General features: G+C 53.2%; 1 protein-coding gene across 4 annotated transcripts in view; it reads right to left on the bottom strand.

Annotated features, from left to right (window-relative positions):
* The window catches only part of LOC133345941 (trinucleotide repeat-containing gene 18 protein-like), a 40,140-nt gene extending 21,926 nt beyond the window's left edge, over positions 1-18,214 (bottom strand). For 3 of the 4 annotated variants that reach the window (XM_061557088.1, XM_061557114.1, XM_061557098.1), the window contains exons 1-8: positions 17,845-18,214; positions 7,468-7,669; positions 7,121-7,240; positions 5,730-6,980; positions 2,955-3,057; positions 2,174-2,391; positions 1,637-1,786; positions 708-913 (exon numbers count right to left, since the gene is read on the bottom strand). In XM_061557088.1, coding sequence (XP_061413072.1) covers positions 708-913; positions 1,637-1,786; positions 2,174-2,391; positions 2,955-3,057; positions 5,730-6,980; positions 7,121-7,240; positions 7,468-7,585 — 2,166 coding nt within the window. In that variant the 5' untranslated portion in view covers positions 7,586-7,669; positions 17,845-18,214. The remainder of the gene's footprint in view (positions 1-707; positions 914-1,636; positions 1,787-2,173; positions 2,392-2,954; positions 3,058-5,729; positions 6,981-7,120; positions 7,241-7,467; positions 7,670-17,844) is intronic. The other variant, XM_061557106.1, reaches the window with a different exon arrangement.
* Between the last annotated feature and the right edge of the window lie 2,281 nt (positions 18,215-20,495).

Below are 20,495 nucleotides of genomic sequence, written 5' to 3'. Positions count from 1 at the left end.
AATAATTTATGGTCGAGTTGATCTCGGGGAAGTCCAGGACCGATTCAGTTATCCGTCACCGATGTTGGCTGCGCTATCCCACCATCCTACCGCTCCCCCTATTACAGGTGTAATAAAGGTCGTGGAAGCGACTTCTGGAATCCGGTCTTTATTTGTCTTTCTTTCACAACACTCCTGTCTTACTCCTTCACGCTGCTGACAGACAGCGTGAGAGGGAGAGGGAGATAGAGAGAGACACGCGCGGCCACGTGGCAGCCTGGACCCCGCTCCAGCGTGGCCTCACCCTCCGTTCATTCCAGATCTGACCACGTGTTGTCCGTCTCCACCCCTTTTAATACCCGGGTCACGTGGTACCTTTCCACCAATCCTGGTTAACCTCTATGGAATCTTCTAGACTCCATGTATGTTCCCAGGACCGCACCCCTGACTCGTCCCCCCATTGGCTGTGGCTAAAGCCAGCAGAACCAATCCTCTACTTACAGATGTCACCTTCCCATTAGGTCAGGGCCATGCCCCTAGACTTCCCCCCCATTGGCTATGGACCAGGACCGGTAGAGCCAATCATCGTAACGAGGTGCGATCCATCAACAACCCGGATATATCCTCACATTACACAGGCAACACACACGGCACTCGAAAAAATATTCAGCAGCCGACAAACTTGGGGTATACCCGACCTTGCTGTACCACTCCCCACAGCCACTCGCCTGCATGTGCGGAGTGTGCTGCAGCTGCAGGGCATGGGCGTGGGCGCTGGCTGCCGCGGCCTGTTGATGAGCCACGTACAGCTCATGCTGGCGCAGCATTGTCTGGTAGGTGAGCGACAGGGGGTGGTGGTGGTGGGGGGCGGGCGCCCCCCCTGCCAGCAGCGGTGGCCACAGCGGGGGTGGCGTTCGCTCCAGAAGTTCTGCCGCTGGCAGAGGGGAAACGGGGTCATCACAAGGACGCATACAGTGCCGGTTACGAGGGCTATATGACCATACTTCACCCCGTTGGTCAGTGCGGAGGAGATTAACGTGGGTGACCCAGCACCATTTCAGACAGCGCTGGCCACTGGACATCAGCCGTCACGGGCTTGGTTCGTAGAGCACCATGCGATCACACCGAGAGAGATTGCTTGGTATGCAGCCCAGTGGGAGGGAGGGGTTCTCCTATCACTGGTCGACGGGACCTAGTGGATGCGATGCTCTAGTTCAGGGGCGGGGAACCTTTTTTCTGCCAAGGGCCATTTAGATATTTATAACATCATTCGCGGGCCATACAAAATTAAACTTAAAAATTTGCCTTTTATATTTGGTCAAGCATTTAATTAACTCACCCCCCTAATGCGATGGCTGGAACTGCTTCTCTTTGGTGAAGCGCGTGATGTTAGCTGCTATTGATGATGTTGCTACTCGGAACTGCTTTTCCAGGTTTTCTCCGAGACTTATTGAATTTCGAGTCCCGCCTGCGGTTGCCTCGGCAGTGCCAGACCAAATGATTTCGCGGGCCTTATACAGCCCGCGGGCCGGACGTTCCCCACCCCTGCTCTAGGCCCAAACCTTAAGCAGACAGCCTCAAAACCGAGCCTCGGGATATAGTGGGTGTGTGGGCGTATGCGTGCGTGCAGGGCCGCATGTGGAGGTGTCCATGCTACCGTAGTGAGAGGGGAAGTCGGTGGGCACCACTACGAGGTGGCCCGTGGCTGGGTCACGCGCAAGCTGGTAGTTCGGAGTGGCAGGCGGCGCCGCCAGGCCGGGAGGGAACGCTCCTGCCATACTCTGGTGGAGAGAGAAGCCACCCAGGCCTGGGCACACACGCAAGGGGAGGGACGCACCAGTGATTTACCTATGCCAAAACGCAGTCAGTCAATCTGCAGCCGGCATCTACGGTTAAAATAATTGTCTACGAGGCCTGTCCATAAAACAAGGTACGATGTGGAGTTATACATGCTAGCATAGACTCAGAGAGCTATAGACCCACATATGTAAAAGATGAAATGGTAGATCTGTGTGTGTCCGAGTTTCTGCGGGAGTATATCGGTCTATGCATGTCAAAGAGTCTACGGGAGGGAGAGAGGCACACTCGTAGGAAGTTGAGACGAGGAAGATCTTCAATCATGGACTTGAACAGGGGCAGGGAGTGCACAGTATGGGCTCTGAAAAAGGCGGGGCCCACGGGTGGAAGCGCTCACCGTAGGGTGGTGCCCCGAGCCAAAGCGAGGGACTTTCGGTCCTCGGCAGCCAATGGTGCGGGGCGACGTGAGCGTGCGGCGCATTGAGCTCTCCCCACTGGCCAGCGTGCATGATGGGGGCAGCCCCCCCTCCAGTGGTCACCACGAGGTTGGGGTCCAGGTCGGCGAACGAGGTAGGCCTGAGGCTGCGCGCAAACTCTGCCAACTCCTTGTTCTCCCTGTTCCCAGAGACGCCCCACCCCCCCAGCACAGAGGGGTACGAGCACAAACGAGATTCAGAGTCGTCAAAATCGCCCACCCTTGAACTACAAAACGCTCAATATCAAGTTAAAAGGTTAAAGTCACGCATTTTTTTTTCTGCCCAAAATCGTAAACATTTAGATTCTGTACGCAAATTTTGCTTTTAAACTGTTTGCTTAAATCGTGGGATTACCCAGTGTGCCAGGCATTTGCATCGGGAACACTGCCCGCTTCAATCATTGGCCAACACCAATCCCGATATGCCACGTTCCGTTCACAACCTCCAAGTTGCTTACTCCATTCGTCACCCCACACCACTACTTGTATTACAACCTCACCTTTCAAAAAAGACAGCAACACGCACCAATAGTGCCATGGTGGGTGGGGGTCGGGGGATTGCATTAATTTCCTACAGTGTCCCGAGCAAGTTATGGAAACTCCATATTCCTGCAGCGAGGGCAGTTTACACCCAGGACGAGTGTCATTGGAGAGCGAAGGAGGTGGAGCGGACGATGCATTTCGGGGGCTAAAGGGGCTTCACCTGAGCAGCTGCTCACGCTCCCGCGCTCGCTCAGTTGCATGGTCACGTGCCGCCCTCTCCTCCTCCTCCTGTGCTTCTGGCACTGGGCCTGCGTGGACACAGCCTGCACGCACACAAAGACATAGACCCCCTGTATAGCCTTAACAGGACTGCTGGGATAAGTGCTGTTAGCGAGTAGTAGCTCGGAAGGCCATGACATATGGGGTTGGGAGGGGGTGGCCAGCACCACGCCTGGCCACTTTTGTTTCCCCCTAGTGGCGATGTTGACGACAAGCACACCAGTAAACCGAGGCGGGGCCCAGGACCAGACGCACACGTATGGACACAAATGGTTACTTAAAAAGATACGCGGATATGTATGCACATACGGGTATGGTACATGGAAGTACAGATGCAGACAGATGGACAAACACAGATCCATAGAAAAGACAAGATACAAAAAAGTAGTGGCTGGCACTAAAACACTGCCCCACCACACACGCGCAGGGCTACCTGCCTTACACACCACGGAGACCCCGACCCTACGCATACCACCACAACCGCCATTCAGTGGAGGCGACGTCACCAGGGCGATGTGCCAGGCAAGGTGGACACCGCGCAATCCACAAACCTCGGCACCACGAACACCACCACTGCCCACACCATAGATACCACCGGTCAAAACCACACTACGTCATGCTCTTGCAGTGCTGCGAGCGAGCACCTATTAATGCCGACGTACACCGTGCTGTTGTTGTGCATCGATGCGTTGTCACCTGGCGTTCCCGGCTGAAAACCGAGACGTGGAGGTCGCGCGAAAGTGGAGATTGGTGCGAGAAGTTCCCCCCCCCCCCCCAATGCCCCTGACCCCCCCCCACGAACCTCCAATTGCCCCCCACCTCACACTCCTCCCTCCATGCCGCTCCCCGTTGGCAGAGGCTCCTCCGCACACCGCCTTTGTATTTCTCAAACAGATCGGAGCAGAGTCGAGACGGGTGAAGCCCTCCATTGGGCCGCCACCCATTCTTCTCCGCCACCCCCCCCCACACCGAATCTCTCCCTTCCCCCAGCTGACCGTGTCGTACACTCCCTTACCGAAAGCCCAAGCGTTCGTGAGCTCTACTAGGCTTCCCTCTCACCTCTCCCATAAGTGCCACGGTGGCGAGATAGTAACTACCTCTAGATTTGAAGCTTTCGTGACTGCAAGGATTCACTCTTAGTTCTTTCGGTAAAGTCACGTAGGTAAAAAAATGAAATAAAAATTTTAATTTCATTTTTTTTACCTACGTGACTTTACCGAAAAAACAAAGAGTAATAACTACCTCACTTGGTATGCAAGAGGTCGTGGGTTCGATTCAGACACCCATTGTGGATTTCAAGTGTGCGTGCCTCTCGCTCAGAATTTTTTTTTTCTATCCAGGTCGTCTGGTTTTTCCCCCTCCACATTTTAGACATACGTGAGAGTGTTTGGCTGCCACTATAAATTCCCACAAGCCACTTCGTTGCACCATCCTTTGTGGCCAGGTTCGCTTCTGAAAAAGATCTACATAGCTCAGGTGGGCTTTAGCTGGTAAATAAAAATGGTTTAGTTTATAGTTTTATTCACATTAGGACCCAAAGACTCAGATAGAAACCAGATGCATTCTAAGACCATGCTAATTACATGTTTGTTTCAGAGTTGACTATGTACGGTTTGAAAAGGTCACACAAATTCATGCGCCCACTGTTTGGCGTAGCATCTTGAGCTGCGACCACATTCGAACGCTGCACAAATCCAAAAAGTTTTGCCTTTATAAAAACCACGCACAAAATAACTTTGCTCGTCCAGAGACTCATTTTTCAGGAGGGTCCTGCCATACTGGGATGATTGACCAATTACATTATTAATGGCGAGTGTTTGGCTTTGTGCGAGGAAATCGGAGAAGCTGGGAAGACAACCCATGCAATGTTCTACCCAGTCTGTCCGTCCGCATCCGTTGTTCCGTCCGTTCCCCCGTCTATCTATTTATTCACTCTTACTTCCGTGCCTCTAGTGTTCCGTCCACAATTATGCTTCGGTCCTGGATGCATTTTCCAGTCTCTCTTCATTAGTCTGTCCCTGCACCTCACCACATGTGCCACGATCTTTGCCTCTTCATATGCGTCAGTCCCTCTGGTCTCTCCGTGCCTCTGCAAGTGCCCGCGTCTGTCAGTACGGGGCCCATTTCCCCGTAACCTGTTTGCGCTCTGCTGCAGATTAAAATCTGCCGGTGCGGCGTCACGATAGCGAATTAAATTAAACCCGCGCCGCTCACCGCGACGGTGGCAGTGCAACAATGGCGCTATTGAGCAGACAGCTGCGTACACATGATCTCATCTCCTGCGCTCAGAAAAAAGCATCGTGGCAAACGCCACTTAATTTTAAAACGCGCGCGTACAGGAACACACACGTATGCAGGCACACACGCACCACGGACAAAGAACCCCCTATGGCCTCAAACTGGTTGGGGTAAGTGTAGCTAGCGAGCACCTATGAAGGCCAAAGTGGCGTGGCCAGAACCACGTCGAGCAGCCCTATGACCTTTTTTCAAAATGTACAACTTCAGCAGTGCTGGTTGTTGCTGGCCAGAGGAAACAGAATCAGTGCAATATGAAGTCATGCATACATAGAGATGAGGACACAGGGACAGACAGTTGGTCTGGTTAGAGCAGGCAAGGTTGCACCTCCGATTAGCGCAGTTAGCTACGTACGTTCCTAAAAGAAGTTCAACATGCAAGGTCAAGTTTAGCTAAGGTCTCGGATCAAGTGGGTCTTACCCTTGGGTATGCCGGTAGGAGTTGGGTGCCGCACCCTGCGATCGGATGTCTGGAACCCACCGCCACTTCCACCACCATCGCCACCACCGCCGGCTGACGCGGCAGCACCACCAGACGAGGCTGTGCAGGAGGGCGTGCCGGCCCGAGACTTCAGAACAGTGTGGTGCTGCTGGTTATGGCTGTTATTGTCATAGTTATGGCGATTGTCATCGTGGTGCTGCTGATGGTTATTGTTGTGGTGGTGGGGGTGATCCCCCCTCTGCCTGGCAACCGCCACGGCGATACCAACGGGCGGGTGTCTAACCTCGCCAGCGCCGACTGAAGGGGCGGCCGCGTCGCTTGGTGGGTGGCACGCGTCACCGCAAGCACTGGAAGTGTCCGGCCCCGCCGTGCCGTCGGGGCCTCGCGGCACGCGGCCCAGCCCGCCGAACGGACTTCTCTGACCGGAGGCGGCAGTGGCACCGTTGGACGGCACAAACGGTGACGGCGATGAAGACAGCGACGACGAAGCCGACGCCGACGAGGAGAACGAGTCGCTGTACTGCAGGAGGCCTCTGATAGCCGGCGTCTCGCCAGGCGTGGGTTCCGGCGCCAGCAGCACGGGCGGCCGCTGCGTTTGCCACGCGGCGAGGTCGTACCGGGCAGCGGCACCACCACCATCGGGGTCCTGGTGGCCCGCCGACAGCATGTACGTGGGCGCCACCGGACGGTGCTCACCAGAACTGCCATGGGCTACCGAGTTGTGGTGCAGCCGCCCTGGGTGGCCCAGCCCGCATGATGCATAGGAGCTAATGGCGCCGGCACACTGGCGCTCCTTGGGCTTTGCCGATCTCACCCCGGCGCCCACCGCGTCGTCCCTCTCGTCCGGGGCGAACCCGTCTCCGCCGACACCCATGGAGTGCGACCGCACCACCCTCGCCAGTTTGGCATCGCCGGATCTCGTCATATCGCCGGCGCCGCCGTCACCAACTCTGCCTGGCGGTTGCACCGAGCAGACGACTCTGGTGCCGGCATCCCAGGCAGGGGCCCCATCGCGGTTGGGTGGCTCCCCCGCCAGGGCGGTGCCCGCCCTCCCCCGCCGGTCACCCCGCACTGCCCTCGGGGTGCCGCTGGCTGACGAGGGCCGCTCCGAGTCACGGGCGCCGGTCCGGGCCAGCGCCCGCCCCTCTCGCGGCGCCCGGGAGGTTGTCGGCACTACGACATCACGGTGGAGAACGGGCTGGACCGGCAGAGCCCCGCCGAACGCACCGTCTGCCAGGAGAAAGAGAGACCCGCCCCGGACGCATCACTGGGAACGGCGCCGGCGAGTGCACATCTCTCCACCCAACCGCTACTACAGGCGGCCTAGCGCGGTGGGGTCAGAGTCGTGTCTGGCCAGAAATGTGGCGTACCTGTGTGGGGGTCGTGCGGCCGCGACAGACAGGGGGACGCCGTGGGCCCCGTGCCGTCCAGTGGCCCCAAAGCAAGGTATGGGGGGTAGAGCCCCCCACTGCTCGGCAAATGGGAGAAGCCTGTATAACAGCCGTGAGCACACAACCGGGCGCCCCCCCCTACCATCATCATCCGAAATCACACGTTCATCGCTGCAAGCTTCATTACCAGCACCACTTGTCGCCACCATTATCACTTACATCACCATCAATCAGCCCCATCAGTAATGGAATGCGAGGTCGCCAGATTCGTAGTGCGGTGCACGAACCACTAGTCTACCATTCACGCACACACGGACATTACGTACCGTCGTGTGGTGGTGGTGGTGGCGCCGCCCACACGTGCGTCATGGCGCCCTGTGGTGCCGTCTGGAATCCACGTTCAGCAGAGCTCGACATAGCGGGCGGTGTGGCCGAGCCCCCCATTGAGCCTCCCCCCAGTGGAGCACCCAAAGGGCCCCCCCAGGAAGCTGCCCAGGAACGCAGTGGGTGCCCCCAGGGCAGGGCTCCCTGCAGCAGCATGCGGGTGGGGGGGGGGGGGGGGGGGGGGGGGGGGGGGGGGGGCAGGTGGTGGCCAAAAGGGATTCACAGTTATAGAAAAAAAATTTTATCCCACTTGTTTACCCAGCCTCAGTCACAAATCCTTTTCAGTAGGGTCCTGCCAAGTTGTTGGTGATGGGGGGGGGGGGGGGAATTAGAAGGGCCACATAGATTCAAAATGTGCAATTGTAGAAAATTTGGAAAACATGGACACGTGACGCCCGCATGCAATGGCCGACACTCGAGTGACGTCACGGGATCTTAGCGGTCCGCTGTGAAGCAGACAGCGCTTGGTGTCGTTACCAGTTCATACGCGCATCGCGGCAAATCTGTTGTCAGGTCTACTTTGGGCAAGGACTATTGGAGCTTAGAAGCTCATTTATTTCTTCCCATGGTGACGAGGTTATAATGGGAGATTCAGCCCCAAGATCGGCGGATAGGAAAGGGAGGGTTTACAGGGGGCGGAGTAGAACAAAAGCAGGGGAATGTTAAGATGACTCGTAAAAAATATGAAAGTAATAAACCACCAGAACTATGTACAAAAAAGGAAGTAAAGCTGGAAATCCAAAAGACAAATTAAGCGCGACACTGGCGAGGGGGAAAAAAAAACGCGTGGCATTTAAAAAAAAACCCATCAAGAATAAGTTGCAATTCCGCAATTTGAAAATCAAGTCTCAAGCTCCAGTCAATTGGTTGTGCAGACGAAGAAGGCTGGGTCGGAAGAGATGACATTCATTTCAGAATTCGGTTGCCACAATTGAGAAGGTCCTTGAAACATTTGAAAAAAAAAAATCACATTGTTATCATTTATAACAAAAGTCAGTGCTATAAAAAAAATGGACCAGGCCTGCCTCCTGGATTTGAAATCAAACCTCATGACTCGCAGCAAACACCATCCCCGCAGGGCCACCCGTCAAACTCGCGATACATTTTGGCAAACGGTGTGCAAAATTCAACGTGGGTTTAAAAAAAAAAAGAAAAATCTATATTGTGCACAATTATTTGACGTGGACTCCCCCACCCACAGCCACTGGTATTTCCGTACGTAGCATCCACGGAAATACAAGGACGAAAAAGCATGCACACGCATGGCTTGCCCTCAGAACCATTTGATTGGTGGTAACAATGCGCGTAAAGTCGAGAAGGGAGACCACATAGCAGGTGACGGGTACGCACATTGCCAGAGGATGTCAACATGTTTTGGAAAACCCCTTTGGGAGGAACCTTTCCATCAATTTTTGCCAATTTTCTCTAGAGCGAGCAGCTTGTAGCAATACAACTGGATGATAAGCGTTAGTTCATACCGAATCTTCTTAAGGAGTTATGGCGACCGCACGTTACACAACTAAAAAAAAAGCATCGTCAATGCTTTCACCCTTGATTGGAAGCGGTTATAAAAATTGATCAGACTGAACCAGTGATTTACCATCTCCCCTACACATGCAGAAACACAAAGCGCCCCCATATAGCCTTTGGGCAAGTGCCATTTGCACCACAACTGGCCACTTTGGGTTTCCACAGTGCTGATGTTTACATGGTCACACAGGGTACTCCTTTAGGGCAGAGCCGATCTAGGGCAGGCCCAGAACCAGTTTGCATATTCGCCACTGTTCTGGAGGCGAGCGGGAATCGAACTCGGGTCACCGGGTTCGTTAGTGCCACTCCCTACGACACAAAATAGGAGTTCGCACAGAATTACCTCGATTGCAATCTACACAGCAACCGTCGTCTGCCACTGCATAAAAAAGAACAAGTATAACCCGTAAAAACAAAGTTTTTCACTATAAATCCTTTATATGCGTGGCGGCTAGAGTCCTCTCGTCCTCTGGCTTGAGATGGCTGCCACCTATGGGTCAGATGATTGCATTGCACCATTAAGCAATTGGTAATTAAATATAATATTTTTGTCCTAAAAAAAAGTGTAAAATTTTTGAAAAAAATTTTCACGAACATTAAATTGTCACGCACAACGAGTCTGTGGAAAATGTCAGCTCGATTGGATCACGGGAAGTGGGTTAAAAAACGACCGAAAGATTTGCACGGTCGTAAGCAAGCAAGCGAACTTAATATAAAGGATTTAAAAATGGTAGGATTCTCCTGAAAGACAGTCATGAGACTCGAAAAGCTTTCCCGGCATAAAAACCACTCATCCCCCGGGCACGGCAATCTACCACACGCAGACTTTGTACGGCCACCATCGCTCCTAACGATTTCTGCAGACACGGTCCAGACGGTGGGGGTGGTAGCGGCGGTGATTGTGATGGCAGGTGTGGTGGAGTTGGTTGTCGTTTCAGAAAAACCACAACGGCCGCCATTCACCAAGTGGTGGTGCCTTCACCACGACAACTTGTGCCAGACTAGGTTCACTGCGGAGGCGTGGAAGACTCGCTGCTCCTAGCAGGTCACGAGGAACAGATCCAGGTGTTGTTACAGGTTACCCAGAGTGATTGTGCCCATTGGTTATCACACCCCCCATCATCAGGCTCCCAACTTTACACATCCCTCTGTGGGTGCGAGTAAAGGGGTGGGGGGGGGGGGATTTGTGAGTGGAGGTGTGGATGGGGGAGGGGGTATGGGAGTGGATGCGAGTGGGGGTGGTCTTATGGGAGGGGTTGCTTTTATGGGTGCGGGCATAGGAGCGCGGGTAAGGGTGTGTGGGTGTAGGGGGCGAGTGGATGTCACTCTGGATGTGGCCGTTGGTGTTTGGTTAATAACCCAGCCCCCTCGTCTATTCTTCAACTCCCTTCAAACAATGCACACCTAGTGTAAACGCTCAATGTCATGGACACACCTTTACATGCACCCTCGTACACACACACAATGTACAGCCTCTAAAACTGGTTACAAGTACAAACGTGTGCATCGGATAATGTTTAGTTTAGATCCTATCCAGTGTTCAACCTCAGCTCACCTACCTCACCCACCTCACTCAGATTCCTGCAGTCGAAATGAAGATGGATTTCTGACAAGGATACGCGTTGCACTGAGATCAGTTAGTCAAATCATGCGATTTGTAGCTGGCCGCTTTGAGCCCCCGTCCTCAGCTCTAACAAAAGCAAAATACAAGTTCATATTCGCGATGCACAGTACTCCAAGTACAGAATTGCACGCACCAAAAACCTAACCCTCAAAACTATTATCCCCCGGGTAGCCTTTTAAACAAGGCCGTTTTAGGAAAAGTGTTGTTAGCAAGCACCTATTCAGGGCAGCATGGGTGGGAGGGGCCGCCAAAAAGCAACATGTGACTGGTTAAGGTCAAACCACAGGTTCAGATAATCACTCGCCAAATCTAAAAAACGCAAGGTCAGAGTTTCCAAGGCCGTGCACTAAACCACCACTTCCCACCTCCGACATCCTCTGGGTTACAGATTTGAAAAAAAACATCTCTCGCACGTACAACATTCTCTACACTCACATTTATTACACAAGACAAAGCCAGCCACCGTATAGCCTCAGCCTGTTAGGGCAAGTGGTGTTGGTGTGGCCAGAACCTCCTTAGTCTCGCCGGGGGGTAGAGGGGCGAGAGAGAGTACCGACGTTTTAGACGCAGTGCCAGGTCCGGTTCAGGAGATTCGTCACCGATGTTTGGCTACGAGCTCGTCGGGTTTGTAGCGTACCAACCACTGCGCCACCGCTCCCCACACAAGCACTCATTACACACACACTCCTTCACAGCACGCTCTCACTCGGGCCCGTGAGAGTCGCGGCGGGGTACAGGGAGAGGCCGGTTCTCTCAATGCATTCCTCTCCACCCCCTCTACGGGCCTCTCCCACTCTACATCAATTGTGGTGCCTCTCCCCCGATCACCACCACAACCACATCACGACAATAGCCGCTACCACAGCACCTCCGCCACCAACACCACACAACTACCACCACAACTGTACTCTGTTCTTCACCACAACGGTAGCAACATCCACGACAACATCCCACCACCACTGTACTCACCAACTACCATAAACAACCACCACAACAGCTGCCAAAAATCCACACCACCATCACAATCTCAATAAACACCATCAACAGAAATCCACTGCCCACCATCTCAACCACACACACACCCCGCAATCTCAACGACACCAAATCCACCACCTCCATCAGACCACCGCCACCACCTTCCCACGCCCCGTGTCCCCGAATGACCCCGCCTCCCCCACCGCAGCAGCAGCAGCAGCACGGCCAGACAGGGGTCCCCTACCCCCTCGCCCGACGCGGTTCAAGTTTAGACCCCGAAGTGCAAACACAAGGGAGGGTGGGAGTGGGAGGGGAAGCTTTGTATTGAGGGTGGAGGGGAGGGGTTAGGAGCCTGTGCCCAACAGCCCCTCCCCTACAGGCTCCTCATTCCCGCAAGAAGCCCCCCTTATACGAGGGGGGGCAGGGATGGGGGGGGGGGCATTAACGCCACATTGCTGCTCCCCCACAGATTCCTCGTGAAACTCGCCGCTGCACCGGGTTTGGCAAAACCATCGTTCCACTTCTCCCACCGCTCTCTTCTCATTCCTCTTGCAATTTCCCTCCGTCCTCTTCCACATATCCACATTTCCGCCTCCCCTTCACCCCCACCCCCATCTCCCTCGTCTTCTCTCCTGCTCTCATTACCTCTTCTGCACGTCTCCCACGAAACCCGCCTCTCCTCTCCATCTTCTCACACCCCCCCCCCCCTCACTTCTTCTAAAACCACGACCTCCATGGGGTGAGATTGTGCGCCTCCACGCGAGTCTATTGTGGGTGCAGACACACGCACACACATGCGAATACATGCGTGTGTACACACGCACACACATGCGAATACATGCGTGTGTACACACGCACACACATGCGAATACATGCGTGTGTACACACGCACACACATGCGAATACATGCGTGTGTACACACGCACACACATGCGAATACATGCGTGTGTACACACGCACACACATGCGAGTGTATACCACAAGGGGAGAGGCGGGTTCGTGGGGGACGTGCCCAAGTGCATAAAGATAAAGATCCCCCGTATAGCCTTAACAGACTGTAGGGGCAAGTGCTGTTAGCGAGCACCTATGAAGGCCGAAACGGTAGACGAGGAGGTGGGTGGCCAGCACCACGCCCGACCGCCTTTGTCTCCCCAGTGGCGATGTTTACACACCGCACCAGGCACTCAATTTGCGGCCGAGTCGACCTAGGGGAGGCCCAGGTCCGGTTCAGATAATCGTCACCTGATGTTAGCCGTGAGCGGGAATCGAACCCGGGTCTCCAGGTTCATAGCGCAGCGCCCTAACCGCTACACTACCGCATGTACACACGCACACACGATTAGCTGAACCGGTCCTGCACCTCCCCCCTAGATCGACTGAGCCTCAAATGAGCATCTAGTGCGGTGTATAAACATCGCCACTGGGGAGACAAAGGCGACCGGGCGTGATGCTGGCCAACCACCCCCCCCCCCCCCATTAGGTGCTCGCGAACAGCACTTGCCCTAAGAGTCGGTTAAGGCTATACGGATTGGGGGGGGGGCAAATCCGTCCGTGTTGAGTTTACACGAGTCTGTGTACACGTGTTCGGGTTTGTGCACGAGTGTAGCTATGTTTAGTCAGTCAACTAGAGAGTACAAAAAAAATCGATTAAACCGTGGAATCCTTCGATATAAAAGGCATTATTATATACTGTACGAGCCTTGTTTCTAAAAGGAGAGCCTCAGTCTCAAGACGCTTTTCCTAAAGTTAAACTAAACATTTTTTGTTACATTACCAGGCAAGGCCCACAGATCTATGCAACTCTTTTTCAAAAGCGACAAATGACAGCACTACCAAGTGGTTTATGACCACGTGGGACATTTATAACAACAACACAACTTTTAAAACGCATGTTGATTCTAAAATGGAGGGAAAAACTGGAGGACCCGGAGAAAAATCCATGATACTACAGGGGAGAGACATGAAAACTCGCAATATACAGGCGTCAGGATTGGGATCGAACCCAGGACCTCCTGTGTACCAGGAGAGGTAGTTAACATCTCTACACATCTTGCCGTGGAGAGGCACGAGCGCCAACACAAATATAGAATTGGTTAAAATAATTAATATCCGCGCAGAAGGCTCAACTCGTGTTTTAGGACAATGTAATCATGAAAGTGCGATTATAATAGACTCCCATTTAGCATGTGGGGTTACGCGAGTGTTTACCAGCGTGCACGCGTGCTAACGTGTGCAGTCACGTCCTGTGGTGCGAGCTAAAGCATGGCTAATCTATATATATAAAATCGTGAATCTGTCTGTCTGTGTGTCTCCGGAACATACGCACTTTCATTGGACGGCGGTTGCCCCTGCCAACCGCTAGCCACGCCTTCGCCACTTTCATAAGCTCCGTAATTAATTAAATAATAGCCATTACACAGTATTGTTGGCGCGCTAGGGGGGGGGGGGGAAGGAACGCCACCCGTACCCTGCCTCTTCCAAGTCGACAATTTTAGGCGAGGCCGCAGGCTTTGCACGCTACTAGGCCCCGACACCCACCACGCCACTCTGAGGTAAATTCATCAAAGTTTTTCCTACACTTCACTACACCCCCACCACAATGTGTGCTATTAATATTACTTTTAAACCCAACGCGCCAACAATCGATTACTTTAATGTTCACTGTACAAATACTCATTAAGCTGGGTGAGTGTACTGACAGTCTATTATGTACACTGTAGCCTGCTTATTAAACTCTGTCAGCGTACTGCCACTCTATCATGTAGACTCTAGCCTGCTTATGAAGCTGAGTGGGTGTACTGGCAGTCTATAATGTAGACTGTAGCCTGGTTATTATAATCGATTCTTTCAATGTTCTTTGTACAAATAGTCATTAAGCTGCTTTAGCGTACTGCCCGTCTATTATGTAGACTGCTGCCTGCTTATTCAGCTGACTGGGTGTACTGCCAGTCTATCATGTACACATTAGCCTGGTTAGGAAGTAAAGTTAGTCAATTTGTAACACGTACGCTTTCGCAAACATTATTCATAAACAACGTTATTGCGTTTAGATTGCCTTATTTATTAAGGTGTTGTCACCCTTATCCACCACCCGACACGCCCAATCTCCACAAAATTGTCACGTTCATAAAAGACTAAGACTTGACTGCTTTAGCCCACCGGTGTGTTCAAGCAGAAAACCACAACAATTGCCATTTCTCATGAAAAAACTACTGTATAATTATGTTTAAACCACACGCGCCAATAATGGATTTGTTTAAATGTTCACTCAAATACTCATTAAGCTGGCTGAGCGTACTGCCACTCTAGAATGTACAGTGTAGCCTGGTTATATTTCTGGGTGGCTCTACTGACAGTCTATCATGTACACATTAGCCTGCTTCTTAAGTAAAGTGAGTCTTTTTGTAACACGTACGCTTTCGCAACCATTCTTCAAAAATAACTGTATTGCCTTTCGCTCGCCTTAATTAATGTGTTGTAACCCTCCACCACCCCACACGGCCAATCAGTCAAAAAGTGTCCCGTTGATAAAACACTCATAAGTCTCTGCTTTGGCCCACCGGTGTGTACAAGCATAAAACCACAACAATTCCCATTTCAGAGTACGTCCTTTCGCTGATGCTGGATGCAATTACCAGCCAAACGTCGTACTGTTCAGTTGTCTGTCCATCTGTGTACGATCGCTTGCGAGGGATTTGCCGGGAGGCACGTCCCGTGCCCCGCGATGGGAATACGCATGTCACTGTGTATGTGTTTGTGTGTATGTATGTGTGTGTGTATGTGTGTGTCTGCGTGTATGTATGTGTGTTTATGTGTGTGTCTGCAGCAAGCGCGTGTATGTGTACCTATGGACGCGCGCGCGTGTGTTGTGTAGGGGGAACGGTAGTGTAGTGGTTAGCGTGCTGTCTGTGTGTCTGTGTCTGCGTGTGTCTGTGCGTGTGTGCTGTGTGAGGAGCGGTGGGTGTAGTGCTTAACGCTACGCTGCGCTACCAACCCGGCGAACCCAGTTCGATTCCCGCTCACGGCCACCACCGGTGACGATTATTTGAACCTCCCCTAGGTCGACTCTGCCTCAAACGAGTAACTGCTGTGGCGTATTAACATCGCCACTGGGGAGACAAAGGCGGCCGGCCGTGGTGGATACAAGTCCCGGGCGAAGCCGGGTAGTACAGCTAGTGTTTGTGTAAAAAGAACGGACCCTGCGGGGTGGGCTGGTAGGAATAATACTTAGTACTGGTACAGAGATAGATCGGGTATAGAGGAGTTAAAGAAAAAATTACTGTATTCTAGTGTAACGTTAATTAAAAGTGTTTGTTTTGACAAGAAACGCTGTTAGATTTAAAGACTCGTAGTCTTTCATTTCCAACACCACCTCAACACCACCCCTCCCACGGACGGACGGACACATTAATCTATTGGTGGTCTGGTCCACTTCGTTCCTACCAGTATAAACCACTCATTATAGTGCGCGCGTCTCGTTAAAATGTAACTCTTACACGCGGCTACTCGCGTTAATGTTAAAAGTGCAATTTATTTTTTATAAACAAATTAAAATAAACGCTTAATATACCTTGCCACGCAAAGGCCTAAGGCTGTATACGAGGCGCTGAATGACTAGGCCTCAGTAACTTTAAAGTGACTAATACAGTTTATAAACTACTGATTATAGCGAGCGCCTGTCGTTAAATGTAACTCTTACACGCGGCTACTCGCGTTAATGTTAAAAGTGCAATTTATTTTTATGAACAAATTAAAACTAACGCTTAACATACCTTGCCACGCAAAGGCCTAAGGCTGTATACGAGGCGCTAACGGACTAGGCCTCAGTAACTTAAAAGTGACTAATACAGTTTATAAACTAATGATTATAGCGCGCGCCTGTCGTTAAAATGTAACTCTTACACGCGGCTACTCGCGTTAATGTTAAAAGTGCAATTTATTTTTTATAAACATATTAAAATAAACGCTTAATATACCTTGCCACGCAAAAGCCTAAGGCTGTATACGAGGCGCTAACGGACTAGGCCTCAGTAACATAGTTGCGCGCGTCTCGTTAAAATGTAACTCTTACACGCGGCTACTCACGTTAATGTTAACGAAACGCGCGCACTTTATTTAATTTCAAGGTTTTAATCAAAAGCTATCTCAGGGAATAAGGGAATGTTACACGTGTCATGCCAAGTGTTTGCAGTAGGGGGCGATGTTGCTACCAGGATAGCGTCACTGAGTCTAAAGGTTTTTGTAGGGTCATGCCAAGTGTTTGCAGTAGGGGGCGATGTTGATACACGGAGGGACGGACGGACAGTCGGACGGACGGACGGACACATTAATCTATTGGTGGTCTGGTCCACTTCGTTCCTACCAGTATAAAGATTCCCGTACAGCCCAAACAGACTGTTAGGGCAAGTGCACATATGAAGACCGGCACGGCACACGAGTCGGAGGGTGGCCAGCACCACGGCCGGTCGCCTTCGTCTCCCTACGCACCGCACCAAGGACTCATTTGGAAGCAGAGTTGACCTCGGGCTGGTTCAGATAATCGTCACCCGGTGTTGGCCATGGCCGGGAATCGAACTGGGGTCGCCGGGTTTCGTAGTGCTCGCCGCTACACTCCCATGTGCGCGCACACACAAAACACACGTGTCTGCGTGTACACACCTAGCACCCACCCAGCCAACCAATACCCCCCCCCCAGCTCCACTTTCCAAATCTCCCAGCAACCACATTAAATCCGCCCCTTGACAAGCTCCAGGCTCGGCTGCAGTACACACAGGACCCTGCACCCCCAACCACACCACCACACCTGTAATAAGTATAACCCGTAAAACAAAGTTTTTCACTATAAATCCTTTATATGCGTGGCGGCTAGAGTCCTCTCGTCCTCTGGCTTGAGATGGCTGCCACCTATGGGTCAGATGATTGCATTGCACCATTAGCAATTGGTAATTAAATATATTGGTCCTAAAAAGTGTAAAATGTAGGAAATTTTTCACGAACATTAATTGTCACGCACAACGAGTCTGTGTGCAAAATGTCAGCTCGATTGGATCACAGGAAGTGGGTTCAAAAACGACCAAAAGATTTGCACGGTCGTAAGCAAGCAAGCGAACTTAATATAAAGGATTTAAAAATCCGCGTTTGCTACGGGGGGGGGGGGGGGGGTAAGGGGTAGTGGGCTCCCGCATCTCACCTGAGGGGTGCGCGCTGGGCAGGGGCTTCTGTTGCAGGTGGGGGGCCGCCATGTACTTGTGTGGGGGGTAGAGAAGATGAGAAGGGGGGCCAGCAGCGGGGCCGGGATGACAGGATACCCGGCCCCCCGCACTCAGCGGCGGGGGAGGCGCGGAGCCGGGCGTGGAGAAATCCTGGGGGTCCATGCTCCAGGATTCTGGAGTCTTAGGACAGGAGTCTGGAGTGTGGTGAGCTTGGAGCCACAATTCCAAAGCTTGGAGGAGCCTCAGGGCCTGGAGCACGCCGCATGGAGGATTATTGGCTTGTGGAGCCTGGAGTCTTGGTTGCTGGGCCTTTAGTAGCCTCAAGCGTCGGTGCCTGGAACCTGGAGTTATTGATCTCGGGTGTTGGGAGTCGGATCCCGGAGCCTGGATTTTGGATCCGGGAGACTTTGGAGTCTGGATTGCCGATAGAGCTTGGAGTGCGAGGACCTCGCTCCCACCGTGGGGGGCTCTCACCCTGGGCACGTCATGCGATGGAGGCACAGACAAGCGCCCAAGGGCCCCCCACCTGAAAGTGGGAAAGTGAATGGGAGTGCTGGGTTAGGATCACCCGGCTGGACTCTCATACACCTGTACCACACATACACCTATAGCAAACACACGCACTCACCTGCACCAAACCCTGCCACACACACACACGTACCAAACCCTACCCACACACGCGCACCTGTACCACATACACACACACACACCTGTACAACGCTACTACACAATATCAAAAGCTACTACTACATACACCTGTAACAATGACTCTTTACACACGAACAGACAAAAATCCCCTATATAACTTTTAACAGACTGTTCGGGCTAGTATTGTCAGCGAGCACCTATTTAGGTCGGCATGGCACACGAGGCGGTGGGTGACCAGCATCACTTCCGACCGCCTTTGTCTCCCAAGTGTTTGATGTTTACATACTGCACCAGGCCACTCATCTAATGCCGAATCGACCCAAGGGGAGGGCCAGAGGGAGGGATGGAGTTGGCTGGGCGAGCATAGGCGAGGCGAGCAAAATGACAACGGAGTAAGGAAGTGAGGGAGAGGCGGGGTGGGGAAGTGGAGTTGCAAGGGAAGCAGAGATGTGCAGAAGAGGGGGGCAGAGAGATGACGGGAGAAGCAAACGAGCAGGAGGTGTGGAGGAGCAATACGAATCGGGAGGTGCAGGGACGATTTGGAGGTACAGACGCATGGGGGTGGGGGGGGGGTTGCAAAGCGGAGCAAACGAGATGCAGAGGTAGCAAGCACACTGCGCTGCAGCCTGTTCGAGTACTGTACTGAACTGCACTTACCACGTGGGCTCGCCCAGAGAGGCGGGTGGTAGGGGAGTCGGTGATGGAAGGAGGGCGAGAGGGGGGGGGGGCTTTTTGAGGGGATGGGGTGAGGGGGGAGGGGATGATGATGATGGGGGAGTGAGTAAAGTGATGATGATGGTGGGGGGTGGGGTGGATGTTGGTTTGTTGATGATATGGGTGATTGGGGAGGGGTTGATAATGTTGATGGTGCGGGGAGCGGATGGCGATGATGAGAGGCGTGGTTCAAGACGATGTTGGGGGTGACGGAGGGTTAATGTTGATGACATCACCCTCCCCCATCACCTTACGTAAGTATCTGGGCTAAACTCACTGATGATTCCCAATTTAAGCGAGATCAGTCAGTCTCGATGTCGCATTGCAATTCAATTATAGCCACTGCTGGATGAAAGCCTCCCCATGCCGCGTTGACCACGTGGGTAGATTGACCATACATCACCGCACGAGTCAGTGCGGGTCGGTGTTTGCCGTGGCTAAGAATTATCTCGGGGAGCTGGGGTTCGTAGTGCCCGATGCACCGTGCTCTCCCCCCCCCCATCACACACCATCTCCCGCACACCCGCCACTCACCCTCCATACTTCACCTTAAAATACCCTCCATCGCCCTCCCATAACCTTACATCACCTTCTCCACATCACCTTTCCTCTCCCCCATCACCCTCTCCCGTCACATGAAATCACCCCGCTCCCCATCACTCTCTCCCCATCATCCTTACACCCTCCCCCATCACCCTCTCCCCCATCACCCTCCCCCATCACCCTCCCCCCCATCACCCTCTCCCCATCACCCACCCCTCATCACCCCTCCCCCATCACCCTCCCCCCCATCACACTCCCCCCATCACCCTCTCCCATCCCCTCTCCATCACCCTCCCCCCATCACACTCTCCCCCATCACCCTTTCCCCCATCATCCTTACATCCCCCCCCCATCACCCTCTCCCCATCACCCCCCCCCCATCACCCTCCCCCCATCACCCTCCCCCCCATCACCCCCCCCATCACCCTCTCCCCCATCACCCTCCCCCCATCACACTCCCCCCATCACCCTCTCCCCCATCACCCTCCCCCCATCATCCTTACATCCCCCCCCCCATCACCCTCTCCCCCATCACCCTCCCCCCCATCACCCTACCCCCCATCACCCCCCCCCATCACCCTCTCCCCCATCACCCTCCCCCCATCACCCCCCCCCCCATCACCCTCCCCCCCATCACCCTCCCCCCCCATCACCCTCTCCCCCATCACCCTCTCCCCCATCACCCTCCCCCCCATCACACTCCCCCCTCTCCCCCATCACCCTC

This window comes from Lethenteron reissneri, chromosome 3 (assembly GCF_015708825.2).
Source record: "Lethenteron reissneri isolate LAM-NWPU_2019-01 chromosome 3, ASM1570882v1, whole genome shotgun sequence".
Classification (NCBI taxonomy): Eukaryota; Metazoa; Chordata; class Hyperoartia; order Petromyzontiformes; family Petromyzontidae; genus Lethenteron; species Lethenteron reissneri.
This window is presented reverse-complemented; position numbering and strand designations above follow the sequence as displayed.